The sequence below is a fragment of the Hevea brasiliensis genome, chromosome 14, assembly GCF_030052815.1.
Source record: "Hevea brasiliensis isolate MT/VB/25A 57/8 chromosome 14, ASM3005281v1, whole genome shotgun sequence".
Taxonomy (NCBI): Eukaryota; Viridiplantae; Streptophyta; class Magnoliopsida; order Malpighiales; family Euphorbiaceae; genus Hevea; species Hevea brasiliensis.
The window spans coordinates 90,881,027-90,896,243 of NC_079506.1; the positions used below are offsets into that span (position 1 = coordinate 90,881,027).

The 15,217-nt window shown below is 32.3% G+C and overlaps 1 protein-coding gene and 1 long non-coding RNA gene across 6 annotated transcripts; both read left to right on the forward strand.

Annotated features, from left to right (window-relative positions):
* The first annotated feature begins 2,824 nt into the window (after window positions 1-2,824).
* LOC110655175 (uncharacterized) lies at window positions 2,825-4,750 on the forward strand. 5 transcript variants are annotated; one of them, XR_009143159.1, is made up of 4 exons: window positions 2,826-3,338; window positions 3,872-3,933; window positions 4,077-4,193; window positions 4,300-4,750. XR_009143159.1 is itself a non-coding variant. In XM_058133887.1 (4 exons), exons 1-4 carry the CDS (start codon window positions 3,036-3,038, stop codon window positions 4,380-4,382), a joined length of 561 nt encoding a protein of 186 aa, XP_057989870.1. In that variant the 5' UTR covers window positions 2,837-3,035; the 3' UTR covers window positions 4,383-4,750. The 5 variants fall into 5 exon arrangements, 1 of the variants encoding a protein (XP_057989870.1); XR_009143160.1 differs by adding an exon at window positions 3,625-3,738 and having other exon boundaries at window positions 2,832-3,338; window positions 3,876-3,933; window positions 4,077-4,750; XR_009143158.1 differs by adding an exon at window positions 3,625-3,738 and having other exon boundaries at window positions 2,833-3,338; window positions 4,077-4,750.
* A 338-nt stretch (window positions 4,751-5,088) lies between these two features.
* On the forward strand, window positions 5,089-13,912 carry LOC131172616 (uncharacterized). The gene is made up of 2 exons (XR_009143177.1): window positions 5,089-5,182; window positions 13,491-13,912. It is a non-coding gene; the product is annotated as an uncharacterized LOC131172616 (long non-coding RNA).
* Window positions 13,913-15,217: the final 1,305 nt, after the last annotated feature.

Sequence of the window (15,217 nt, forward strand, 5' to 3'; positions counted from 1 at the left end):
TTTTTTTTTTTTAATTTATTTTAAAGAAACAATAAACTATTTTTTCTTTTGGTTTTTTGAAAAAGGAAAAACGCTTTTTTTTGATTTTCTTATTCTCAATCATTTGTTATTTGTCCATTTCGATAGGTTAATCAACTATGAAATTTTACCTATTTTTTCACAATCAATACATACTACCAATAATTGAGACCAGTCATTAACATTGGCCCTTTAGAACTCATCAAATTGTCACCCATTTGTGCCACCGATAAACTTCAGATCATATTGATTGTAAACTTCACAAACTACCCTCCCCATTCTGATGTTTACATGCATGCCTTCAATATATCCAAACCATTTATTGTTTTGTTCATACTAACCAGATTTCATTAGGTACTTCGCCAGAAGCTGATCTGAATATATCTAGGTGAATCAGACATAATAAAAAATAATTCACAATTTGATCTATCCAACGAAAATTAAAAAAAAGAAATATATATATATATATATATATATATATATATATATATATGTATATAATGAAAACATTATCATTAATGTTTTAACCACAATTAAAAAGATTTTCTCTCCATATGGAAAAAATATTTTTTATTATATTTGTTCTATATATACGTGTCTTTCTAACTGGAATACTCAACAAAATTTGGCTAGAGGAATTTTACGTAGTATGAAACTGAAGTTTTTAAGTATTTTTATAATACAAATTAAATTTAAAGGATAATTATGAAATAATTTTAAATTTGAAGAACAATGAATGAAATTAAATCGTTATTTTGTCATTGAGCTTAAACTTCATTGATGTGGAGTTATGAAGTGAATTTTCATACAACTTTGGTCCATCTCTGATAGAAACCTCACATCAACCACTTGTTGTGTCTCTCCATTGTGGGGTAACAGTGAGGATCTTACAAAGAAAAGCAGATCTTTTAGTCTGCCGTTGTGTTTCCACTGTGTTGAAAATGCTAGTGCCGTTGTGTTTCAGTGTCATGCTTAATTATGAAAAACTTACATCTCCACATGGTATTGGGTACCTTCACATCAGCCACTTGCTTATGTCTCAATATGCAACAATAGCCATAAGCTCACAAAGAACAATATTAAAATTTATTTATTTCATTTACATATATTGAACTAAGACAAATGAGACCATGGCCTTCAAATCTTCATCCGTATAGTTTAATTATTTAAATCGATAACATTTATATAAATATAATAAAGTTGATCCTCAAAAATAAATTTATTTAAATGTGATAAGTGATACTCTATTATATTTTTTTTTTCCTATTTTTCAATTTTACTCACATTTTATTATTGTCACTATTTAACATGTGAATTTTTAGTTTTTTAATACTTAACATTTTTGTTCATTTTTATCATTAACAATAATTAATATGTATATATTAAATTTTAGTCTTAGGATTACAACTAATCAATATATGACTTTTTAGGAGAATAAGCTCAGCTTTATATATATATATATATATATATATATATATATATATATATATTTTAATTATGGTGAAATGACACACATATATATAATTCATTAGCCTTATTAATGCCACTTATTAATATATGACATTTTAGTTTATTAATGCTTAACATAAAAATTTAAATGAAATTAATATATATTTATATTTATGAATTTTAATTAAAAAAATACATTTTTATCATTAATAATAATAATAGTAATGATAAATATTTATATTTTAATATTAATTATAATTAATATGTATATATTAAATAAATTTATTAGTCTTATTATTGCCACTAATTAATTAATATGTGACACTTTAATTTCTTACTACTTAACATATAAAAGTTCTGATAAAAAAAACATAAAAAAGTTTAAATGAAAATAATTTTTATCTATATTTATAAATTATAATCGTAAAAAATGTACATTTTTATCAAAAATAATAATTAATCTATATATATATATATTAAATAAAAATTTATTAATCTTATTATTACTAATGATCAATATGTGACTTTAAGAGGATAAGTTTTTGTTCTCATATATATATATATATATATATATATATATATATATATATATATATATATATATATATATATATATTAAATAAAACTCATTAACTTTATTATTGCCACTAATTAATATATGACTTTTAACTCTAACATAATGAGTCAATACTTTTCAATTATTTATAATTTCTTTTAAATTTACGTTGATTCATTGACTGAAAATTCTTTTTTGTAATGAATTTGAACATTTCCTTCTAAGAATTTGGCTATTTTAGTTATTAAGCTGATCTTCCACGCACGTAAAAAGACTTATGGAGTCTCCCTCTAGTTAGTAGAGACTAACTAGAGCTAGAGCTACCTTGGTTTACTTCAATGAAAGAAAGCATAGCACTTAATCTGATCTAATATCCAATTCCTCTATCTAATAATAATAATAATAATAATCATTAAAAAGGCTTAATGCTCGATTTCACCTATTTTGTTGGAGGTGTTTAATTTAACACTTTTCAACTTTTTATTCTAATTGGCCAATAAATTTTAATCTAAGCTCAATTTAACTTAAAAATTAAACTTTTTGCTCTAAACTTTTTGATTTGCTGATTTAGATTAAAAATTAAGAAGTTTAATTTTTTAATTTAGTTCAAAAATTAAGAGGTTCAATTTCTTATTTTTTGGATTAAATTGAGTTTAAATTAAAACTTTTAGATTAATTTGAATAGAAATTTGAAAATAAACTCAATTGAACATCCAAAATAAGTAAGCGGTGAAATTAAACCTCTAGGGGAAAAAAAAAGGGGAAATAAAGTTGATATTTCAGTGCAGTTTGGTCCTTTGAAATAAGCTGTAAACAGTGCCTGCCAAACGGAAAATTTTATGCACAACGGCTATACTATGTTCATTCATCATCTGAACTCTTAAGTAAATTCTACCAAAATTAATGATGAGAGTATATTCCGTCTACCTCTCCATGACTTGCGGTGCTTATTTATAGAATCCTCTGTAACACTTTTCGACTCACTCCTCTCATCTTTGCCAGAAAAGGGGCCATGGCTCACAAGATATTCAGTTTCCTGGTGGATGCAACTCTGTCCGGGGTGCTTTCACTCATCATATATCAAATCATCCTTGCTTGGAATCTCAATGACGACTCGAAAGGCCTTCAAGATTCTCTCACCATGATTCGTGCTGTGCTTCAAGATGCAGACGAACAACAACACAGGAGAGAACCTGTGAGGCTTTGGCTGAAGAAGCTCAAAGATGTAGCTTATGAGGGTGAAGCCGTGTTAAATAAGTTAAAGAACGACGATATTCGACAAATGGTTGAGATTCTAGACCAATCAGGAACAGAGGTAAGCAACTTTCTTTCATTCTCCAAAGCCATTCGTTTTGTTAAAAGGTTTGCATTTCATGTCAAAATGGCCCACGAAGTTAAGAATATAAATGAATCGCTGAATAAGATTAAGAATGAAGCTATATGGGTTTTGTGCTTCAATGTTAATGTTTAATGCAGAATTAATTTTGAATATTTTTGATGTATTTGTTAGTTGGCAACTCTTGAATTAGCCTCATGTTGGTTTTCTACTTTCTAGCATTTCGAATAAGGTTGTTTCATGAATATTTTTTTAAGTGCTGTAGGTGCAGAAGATACTGTTGCAGACTTGTGTGTAGAAGTCGCAGATCTGTTTCCAACTCTTAGGGCTTGTAAAATTGTCTTAAAGTTTCATGCACGCTTGAAGATACTGTGGACTGGTATCTTTATATCCAAATTGCTTTTGCACTCCATTAAACCATCTCCCTTGACAAATCACTTCATGTTTATTGTTTCAGCATTAAATTTGCTTGCTTCATTTCCACTCAATTTTTTGGTGATTTCCTTTACAAGGTAGCTATGGAACTTCATGAAGGGAATGTTGGGAGATAGTCTTCCATATAGTACTTCACGAGGTAATTTACATAACTGGATACCAAACTAATATAAGAAAAGAAATCAAAATGACTGCATTCATTCAAGGATATTAGGATTACTAATGGGGATAATTTAAAATTCTTGTATGTGGCTCAATTCTGATCATCTTACTATTTATTAGAGACTGCGAGATGCAAGATTATGCCAGACGCACAGCTGCATTATTTTCTCTGCAAATTTCTGCTTTTATTCAAGCCAATTGGAAAAGAAAAAAAAAATCATTCAACTGAGAAGAAAGGTAAGTGAGACATTCTATTTTATTTCCAAAAGATATTTGAATTTCAGTCATTAGTAAACTCTAATTACAATGTTCACAGATGAACTGTTTATTGTTCTGCTTTCAGTATGTCTCAACTTTGTCCCACTGATAGACAAAAAATTTAGCCTTTTGTTAGCTCCTTCTGGGATTATGACTGCTAAATTTTGAGTTCAAGCAATAAGACTAAACAGAAATAGAGATAAGTTTACATCACAACTCGAGCTTTGAGTCTCAAGTTCTCATCACGGTGCCAACATCCTTCCGCTAAAATCGACTAGAGAACCAAGAAGCCTCACTTTGCAATTGGAAGCCATTAGATGGAAGAGAAATGCTGAGTTCAAGCTGCAATAGTAAACATAATTGACTAGACAACTGTGGCTTGTTTAACTTTTTTACTTCCTGCATATTGGTATGAGTTGTAAATTACATATTGCAGTAGATTTCTTTTGTGCTACATTGAGACTGAACTCCGTTTCACAGACTGTAAGAAAGATCAAGGAAATGAAATGAAATGAGACCGTGAAACACTTTGTTTTTGGGTCCTCTAGAAACTGCCCCCAACAGCTAAAATTGATCCTAAGTAAGGTAATTATACTTTAGTTTGTGTGAGACCTAGGGTCCAATAGGCCATTCATGTTTGAAGTGACAATGGAACAGGCCAGGGTAATTGAACTTCGGCCTGTGACAAATGTGAGACCTGAGGCCCAACAAATTCAGGTATGTTTAGCAAGTGACAACTGAATCTGAACCTGACCAGTTTCCCTTCTTCATGGACACTCCAGAGAAGGAAACAGTGAAACAAGATTGGTGGCCTGCTTCACAGATTCGGTCAGGAAGATCAATAGATTCAATGGCCTAATATCCTCATATCATGGCATGCGGTATCCTCGAATTGATTTTTTTTTTTTTTTTTTAACTTGAAGAAATGACTGTCATCTTCAGAAGGGCCAGATTATTTATCATCAGACGTAATTCTGAAATTGAGAAACCTCAACCCTCGTTTGCTTCTCATCCTTTTTTTTTCTTTGTTAAATATTAAATCAATCAAACCATTGTTGAAATTTTAATATATAAGTCAGTTCTGATGTTTTGGCCCAAAGTCATGTTTTGTGCTACAACTTCCAGGACTGAATTAAATTTCAAGAATCAAGAAAAACCTTTTAGCACTATCTCATATCATATCTGTAATTCCCTTTCCTTTGTTGGACCTTGGTTTTGACTCATTAGAAATTGAATACATTTCAAGATCATCAACGTCATACAAATGAAACAGAAATTTTAAAAAGAAGAACAACTGTAAGATGATATTTGCTTTCTGAGGGAGATTTATTTATGAAACTAAAGATAGAAAAAGAAAAAATGACTTCAACTAAGGGGATTTTGATGAACTTACTCTTTGTTAGGAGATTGCAAGATGCGAGTTACATCTGCAGTACTTTTTCATCAAACAAAACAAGGATTTGTCCCTTCTGGAAGATTAGAAGCTCTTGTTTTTATACCGCTAAGGCCTTTTCTTAGACCAATGATAACTAGTAATAAGTTTGATTTAACAGCTCTAGCTTTGAAATCAGGATATCTATGTTGATTTCTTTCAAGAAGGTTGCACCAACTTGTTTTTGGAACCTCAGGATGAGAAAATGTTGGAAGGCAGTCCTCTACTATAAAACATTTTGAGGTATTATATGTCACTAGAGTCCTAAATTTATATGTTTATAGGACCGCTAGTGGATCTATTTTACGTTTCTGTTATTTAGAATGAGTCTGATGATCTTAACATTTGCTTAAGAAAAAGCGAGATAATTTTGGGTGCACAGATGATATCCTTTGGAGTTTTCTGCATTCATTAGACATAGCTAGCAAAACCAAAAATATACTCTGTTGTCCTAAAATATATGGGCTTTAATTGTTTCTAAACCCAAATTATAGGAATTACTTAGGCCAGTTCCTGATTGTCACGACCCAAAATTCTAAACCGTGACCGGCGCATAATTTAAGTATTCTTAAATCATGCAAGCCTTATCAGAGTATCTTAAATGAATATATTGTCACTTACTAATCTCAAATATAGACAAAATTCAAATAGATAAAATGCTGAATAAACATCATAAATATGCCATAAGTAAACTGCGGAGTCTCTACAGATTTCAATAAAAACTTAAACTTTTCAATAAACTAAACTAATTATTAGCCTGAGAAAACATGAATTCGGGCATACCATGAGAACAAATCAAAGTTGTCCCTCTCCAGAAAATGGACTGAATATTTGGATGAAATTTGCGAATTCTACCGATCCAAACAGATAATGCATGAGAAAACGTGATTTGAGCTAGATGCTCAGTGAATGATAATTATAGCACACAACGAAATAGGAACAGGCAGACGCTTGATTAATTTCACAATAAATTTTCTATTCAATAAAATCATGCTCATGCTGTCAAAATCATTAATAAAATAACTTCATAAAATATATATATTAAAGAAATTCATTCAATAAAAGTTTTATGGTACAGTGCACCAGGGTGATGATACTCCACATCACAAAAGGCCAGATGGTAAGCGCGCTACCAGATACTAGATACCTTCCTCCTCCTTCACAGATATCAATGCATATGATACTAATGCAAACCATAAATTGCAATGATGCATGACTTAACAATGCAACCTAATACCGTGATAGTCCACACGACGGGGCCAGATAACGGAAGGCACATGTACCAATTCAAAATAGAAAATCAATTTGTACAAATCAATCAAAATCAATAAAAAAAATTTCAAATAGCAAATAATAACTGATAGTGCAATTCCAATAGTGTATTTCAATAGTTTCAGAGAGTCAATAAAATCAAATCGATCTCAAATCAATTCAGTAACATATCGATAAATTTTATAGTCAAATATTAATCAATATAAATACATTAAAGGCCTGTACCCGGAATTCTAATGGGTCTAATGCAGAGATAGTTGACAAAATCAATTATTTAATCAAAATCAAAAAAAAATTCAATAATAAAATAAAACTCTAGAAAATCACATATAAAATAATTGTTAAAATATTGATTTAAAATTTTATTTAATCACAAACTTAATGCTAAGAAATTTTAAAAGGGACTAAAACGGTGCCATGTACTATAATTACCACTCACCTGAAACCTCCAAGACAATAGTTATTTCAATGGAAGAGAGACAATTTCAACTGACTGATTGAATATTCAAATCTCCTACACACCCAAAATATTAAAGAAAAATATCAAATAATAATAAAATATAATAACTTATATATATATATATATATAAACGTGAACGGGACGCATGGTGGGACGAGAGGCTATAACGGCTATATATATATAATAATCAATTATTGTCCAACAGCAATTATGATCAACCCAATTCAATACTAATGATAAAAAAAAATAAATTTCTAGGGTAGTTGTAACAAATCAATGAAAGAAAATAAAATCAAATTCACCCATTATTGAATAAAGAATGAGAATTTTTACCTTGAAAACAGAATCGAATGTGATGAATAGAGAAGTAAAAATTTAGGGATTTTCTGCTAAGAGTATTTGATAGAAAAAGGAGGTGACAAACAGGTTTTGAGAGCAAAGTTTAGCAGAAGAGATGATTAGGGTATATATATATTTCAAGGGTTCTATTAGGTGTAGAATGGGATAAGAGTTATTATTGAACTGGGTTGTTCAGATTGCAGATATATATTTAATTTGAAAAATATTATATATATATCTCTAAAAATAAATAAGCAGACCATCCAATAAAAAATATATATATATTATAAATATATTAAATTATTATTAGCTAATTAAAATAAAATAATAATAAATAATAAATGTATATGGGTTTCCACATACTTCCCCCCTTAAAAAAATTTGATCCCTGAATTTGAATATACAAAATTCTAATATGAAGAATCAAATAAGTGGAGATATTTTGCTTGCATTTCAGATTCTGCCTCCCATGTGGTCTCACTCCTTGAATGATTATGCCACAAGACTTTGACCAAAGCCACTTCCTTATACTGGAGTTTCCTAATTTGTCAATCTAAAATCTTTACTGGTTGCTCATCATATGACATATCATCCTTAAATTATATGGTTTGAGGTTGCAAAACATAAGATGGATCTGATACATACTTCATAAGCATAGAAATATAGAAAATTGGATGTACATGTGCAAAACCAGGTGGAAGGGCTAAACGGTAAGCAACTGCTCCAATTCTCTCTAAAATTTCAAATGGACCAACAAAACGAGGGCTAAGCTTCCCTTTCTTCCCAAACCTCATGATTCCTTTCATAGGTGAAACTCTCAGAAATACATGATCACCAACCATAAACTCTACATCTTTACGCTTAGGGTCAGCATAACTTCTCTGTCGACTTTGAGCAGTCAAAAGTCAAGCATGAATTAGTCGAACCTTCTCTGAAGTTAATTGTATCAACTTTGGTCTAGTAAGTCTTCTTTCTCCAACTTTATCCCAACAAATTGATGACCTACACCTTCGACCATATAATGCCTCGTATGGAGCAATCTCTATACTTGTCTGATAACTGTTATTATGAGCAAACTCTACTAAAGGCAAATGATGATCCCAACAGCCACCAAAATCCATAACACATGCACGAAGCATGTCCTCCAACGTCTGTATGATCCTTTCTGACTGTCCATCTGTCTGAGGGTGAAAAGTAGTACTAAAGTCTACTTGTGTTCCCAAAGCTTCTTGGAATTTCTTCCAAAATCGAGAAGTAAACTGAGTACCACGATCAGAGACAATGGAAACTGGAACTCCATGGAGACTAACAATCTTGTTTATACACAACTGTGTAAGTTTAGCAAAGTCATATGTAGTCTTCACAGGAAGAAAATGAGCAGATTTTATCAATCTGTCCACTATCACCCAGATTGTATTGTAACCACCTCGTGTACTAGGTAGACTCACAACAAAGTCCATGGCAATATGCTCTCACTTCCACTCGGGAATAGGCAACGGCTAAAGTAACCCAGATGGTCTCTAATGTTCTACCTTAACCTGTTGACAAGTCAAACATTTAGCAACAAAGTCTGCAACATCCCTCTTCATGTCACCCCACCAATAATGCTCTCTTAAATCACGGTACATTTTAGTTGAACCTGAGTGTACTATGTAAGCAGAATGGTGTGCCTCCTCTATGATTTCTCTTCTCAACTCATCAACATTGGGGACACAAAGTCTAGTGCCATAACGAAGAACTCCATCATCATTTAACATGAACCCTTGAGCTTGGCCTTGATGAATACTATCTATAATCTCACACAACTGAGAATCTCTCTTCTGAGTAGCCTTAATTCGATCAATCAAGATAGGCCTAACTCGAAAATGTGCTAAGAATGATCCAGTTATGATTTCAAACTCTACTCCCTAATCTAGCAACTCATGTAATTCACCAATCAGAGGCCTCATCTTGGTAGATATATGGGCTAAACTACTAGAAGACTTCCTGCTTAGAGCATCAGCCACCACATTAGCTTTTTTAGGGTGATACTGTATGGTACAATCACAATCCTTCAGCAATTCTACCCATCTCCTTTGCCTAAGATTAAGATCAAGTTGGTCAAAGATGTATTTGAGACTTTTGTGGTCAGTGAAGATTTCACAAGTCTCACCATACAGATAGTGCCTCCAGATTTTCAAAGCAAAAATTACTGCAGCCATTTCCAAATCATGAGTTGGATAATTCTGCTTGTACCTTTTCAACTGACGAGAAGCATATGCAATAACCCGTCCATGCTGTATCAAAACACATCTTAAACCAATCCTAAACCAATCCTAGAAGCATCACAATATACTGCATAACCCCCTGATCGAGACGAAAGGGCTAATACTGGTGTTGTAGTTAAACGAGTCTTAAGCTCCTGAAAACTTTTTTCACAAGCCTCAGACCACTGAAATTTCACATTCTTCTGTGTTAACTTAGTTAAAGGTACTGCAATACGAGAGAAGTCTTGAACAAACTGTCTATAATACCCTGCTAAACCCAAGAAACTATGAATCTCTGACACAATTATGGGTCTAGGCCAATGAAGCACTGCCTCAACTTTCTTCTTATCAACACACACCCCATCCTTAGATACTGTATGGCCTAGGAAAGCCACACTATCTAACCAGAACTCACATTTTGAGAACTTGGCATATAGCTTATGTTCCCATAAGGTCTGAAGGACAATTCTCAAATGCTGCTCATGCTCCTCTTTACTCTTTGAGTACACTAGAATGTCATCGATGAACACTATAACAAATTGATAGAAGAAAGGCTTGAAAACCCTATTCATGAGATCCATAAAAGCGGCTGGAGAATTAGTAAGACCAAAAGACATTACAAGAAATTCATAGTGTCCATACCTAGTCCTAAAGGCTATCTTGAGTATGTCTTGTTTCTTGACCCTCAATTGATGATACCCAGATTGAAGATCAATCTTGGAAAAATACATTGCACCTTGAAGTTGGTCAAACAGGTCATCTATGCGTGGAAGAAGATACTTATTACACACAGTCACCTTATTCAATTGCCTATAATCAATGTACATTCTCAAAGACACATCCTTCTTCCGTACAAATAACACAGGAGCACCCCATGGAGAAACACTAGGGCGAATAAACCCCTTATCTAGTAGGTCATGTAGCTGCTCCTTTAACTCCTTAAGTTCTGCGGGTGCCATATGATAAGGTGGCATAGATATGGACTCAGTTCCAGGAATTAAGTCTATACCAAACTCTACCTCTTGCTCCGGGGGTAAACCTGATAAATCTTCTAGAAACACATCAGGAAACTCCTTAACCACTGCAACATTTTCCAAACCTGCACCTTCTACCTGAACGTCTCTAACATAAGCTAAATACCCCTTACACCTCTTTCACAATAATTGGCTAGCACTCACTACTGAGATAAGATTACTAGAGGATATACTGCGATCTCCCTGAAATTGAAATTCTGCCTCCCCAGGAATTTTAAAGAGTACAACTTTATTATGACAATCTAATAAAACATGATAAGTGGCTAACCAATCCATGCCTAAAATCACATCAAACTCAAATATATCTAAAGAAATAAGATATGTAGCTAATTCCCTATCTCCAATGTGAACTATACATCCCCTATACACCATATCAGTGTCTATTGCGTTCCTCATAGGTGTTGATACAGATAAAGAATACTCTAACAAAGTAGGTGGTGTACTAAATATCATGGAAAAGTATGGAGAAACAAAGGAATGGTTGTGCCTCAGTCTTAGCCATAGGTGTCTGTTCAGATGTCTGATTAATAGTTTGAGGTGGTACCTCCCTTGTTGGATCAAGGTTTGTACCATTAAGACCCTTAGCCCTAACTCTCCTCTTATGTTTAACATACTCAAGCACCTATTCATTTTAATAAACAAGTATTAAATTTGAAAATGTGAGCCAAATTAAGACAGGTGAAAAAGTACGAAGGACGCAGATATCTAAAGCAATGATAAACTGAAAAGATGTTAAGGATCCTATGCTCCGCAAGTTTACTAGACCTCAACTTAGCTCTGGTACCAACTTTAATGATCAGACTCCAACCACTAGAGGAATTATCCGCTTTGGCCATAAGCCTCACGGTTTTGTCCTATAGGTGGAATGTAGAACTTCCCAAGAGGTCTAGGATTTCTCTCAACCGAGCACGCTTAACTCTGGATTTCTTCCAACTCTCCAGGTCATTCCACCAAAAGGCGCCTCTAGTGATTAGTTTTCCCATTTTATATATCATTACTTTTTGAACCCAAGATCATCTCCGTGCTTTGCCGATACCGGATTTGCCTAAGGGACCTTGACAAAGTTGGTATCAGAGCCGCTCGCGTGTCCTTTTGGGCGATGGTGGGGCAAACCTCAGCGAGGACGCTGAGTCCCGAAAGGGGGGGGGAGAAAGGTCCCTTAGGCAAATCCCACATCGGCAAAGCACGGAGATGATCTTGGGTTTAAAAAGTAATGATATATAAAATGGGGAAACTAATCACTAGAGGCGCCTTTTGGTGGAATGACCTAGAGAGTTGGAAGAACTCCAGAGTTAAGCGTGCTCGCTTAAGAGAAACCCTAGGATGGGTGACCTCCTGGAAAGTTCTCCATTCCATCTATAGGACAAAACCGTGAGGCTTATGGCCAAAGCGGATAATTCCTCTAGTGGTTGGAGTCTGATCGTTACAATAATAGCAAATAATAACTGATAGTGCAATTCCAATAGTGTATTTCAATAGTTTCAGAGAGTCAATAAAATCAAATCAATCTCAAATCAATTCAGTAATACATCGATAAATTTTATAGTCAAATATCAATTAATATAAATATATTAAAGGCATGTTCCTGGAATTCTAATGGGTCTAATGCAGAGATAGTTGACAAAATCAATTATTTAATCAAAATCGAAATAAAATTCATTAATAAAATAAAACTCTAGAAAATCATATATAAAATAATTGTTAAAATATTGATTTAAAATTTTATTTAATTACAAACTTAATGCTAAGAAATTTTAAAAGGGACTAAAACAGTGACATGTACTATAATTACAACTCACCTGGAACCTCCAAGACAATAGTTATTTCAATGGAAGAGAGACAATTTCAACTGACTGATTGAATATTCAAATCTCCTATACACCCAAAATATTAAAGAAAAATATCAAATAATAATAAAATATAATAACTTTTATATATATATATATATATATATAATAATCAATTATTGTCCAACAGCAATTATGATCAACCCAATTCAATATTAATGATAAAAAAAAAAATTTCTAGGGTAGTTATAACAAATCAATGAAAGAAAATAAAATCAAATTCATCCATTATTGAATAAAGAATGAGAATTTTTACCTTGAAAACAGAATCGAATGTGATAAATAGAGAAGTAAAAATTTAGGGATTCTCTGTTGAGAGTATTTGATAGAAAAATGAGGTGACAAATAGGTTTTGAGAGCAAAATTTAACAGAAGAGATGATTAGAGTATATATATATTTCAAGAGTTCTATTAGGTGTAGGATGGGATAACAGTTATTATTGAACTGGGTTGTTCAGATTGCAGATATATATTTAATTTCAAAAATAATATATATATATATATATCTAAAAATAAATAAGCAGACTATCCAATAAAATATATATATTTTTTATAAATATATTAAATTATTGTTAGTTAAATAAAATAAAATAATAATAAATAATAAATGTATATGGGTTTCCACACTGATGCTGGACATTTACAGGGATCAGATCAATAATCAGATGCGCTGTTTCTTTTGCTGTCATCAGGACTCCAAATCACAGCTTGTGCTCTTTGCCATCATGAAGTCTTGGAGATTATGGCCAGTAATTAGCTCTGGACTGTGTCTGGTAATAAAATTTCGAGTTCAATCAGTAATAGCAAATACATTTGTGATATTTTTGCTTGTACAATTGGAGCTTTGAGCTGAAACAGACAGAAGGACCAACTGTCCTTGCTTTGCAATCAGAACCATTAGAAGATGGAACAGAACTTATTGACAGTGCATAACGTCCTATTGCAGTCTGCTATGTATCTTGATAGCCATTGGATTCAAAAAAGCTCGTTTCAGTTGTCCACATTCATTAGTCTGCTATGTATCTTGATAAATGTCATGGTAAAATATTATATGCTTTCTCTTTTTAATGGGCCCAACTACTACTTTGGAAAAGCATGCTCAATATCATGTTACTGTTGGCGAATTGCTCTGAGTGGTCCAAGATTTCTCATATCCCATACGTATATACAGGTGAGTTTCCTTTCTCCTACGAAGTAATTCTACATTTTTTTTTTCTTTACTTAATTTGTCATTTATTCGCTGCTCAAAATAATCCATCCATTGTTCCTTTCTCCTCCTAACTAATTTAAGCTATTCTTTTCGGTAAATATGTAGAATTTCTTATATTAACAAAAAATGTTTTAATTTTTTTTAATAAATAATTTTAATTAATAAATAATTTTAATTAATATAATTGAAATAAATTAGTAACACTCTGCTCGCTTTTCCCCAATAATACATTCTTTCTGTTTTCTTTTCCAGATCATTAGGACAACAACCACGATCATTTTTTCTCCTCTTTGGGTGTGCACGATCATTTATTTTCATGCAGGTTCTGCGTTTGTCCTTTCACGCGCAATATATTTTTGATTTTAATTTTCGAAAATAATCAAGTCTTTTTGTTCTGCTACATTTTCTCCCAGGATGCTGTTTATTAATAAAGGACAATCTTTTGGCGCTTGAATTCTACACAAGAGTCACTTGCCTTTGATCTAAAGATTATAAGAGAAAGTTCAGGAGAGAAACACTACATGTTTTTCATTTTTCTATTCCTTTTAGTTTCATTATTATATTTTGACTTCCCACCAGTTCGTTAATGAGGTTCTGGGATCTCTCTCTTTTCAGTTAGCTCCCAAGAAAATGGACACTTTTGGACCATAATGAAATCAAATGGACAGCATATAGGCTATCACTCTGCCTTTCACATGTTACCATCTCCTGCACTTGATGTATTTTTCATTTTAATTGGCACTTGCTAGGTGTGACTTACCTTATTGATTCATACGGTATGCTTCTTCCATAATTTTATAATACATACCCTTTTGTAATTTTGTGTATTCATGAACTTTACAGTATAGTTTCATTGAGCAAAAGTGATTTTTATCAACTTCCATTTATGTAGACTTTCCCATCGATGGCGGCATGGCTGATAATTCTTTATGAAATTCAATAGAGACATGCCTAAAATATGGGAAAATGCTGGTATTTTTCCTTTGCATGTTCGCTTTATCAAATGTTCTGTTCATATAGATGACCAAGTGTTCCTATATACTTAGCAGTCAATTACTTGCGAAGGCAGTGTTAAGTTTAGGAATATTCTTTAAGTATTTTTAGTTTGTATTATCTACCTTAAGCAAGACTTTACAATATTATATAATTTCTTGAGGCAGATA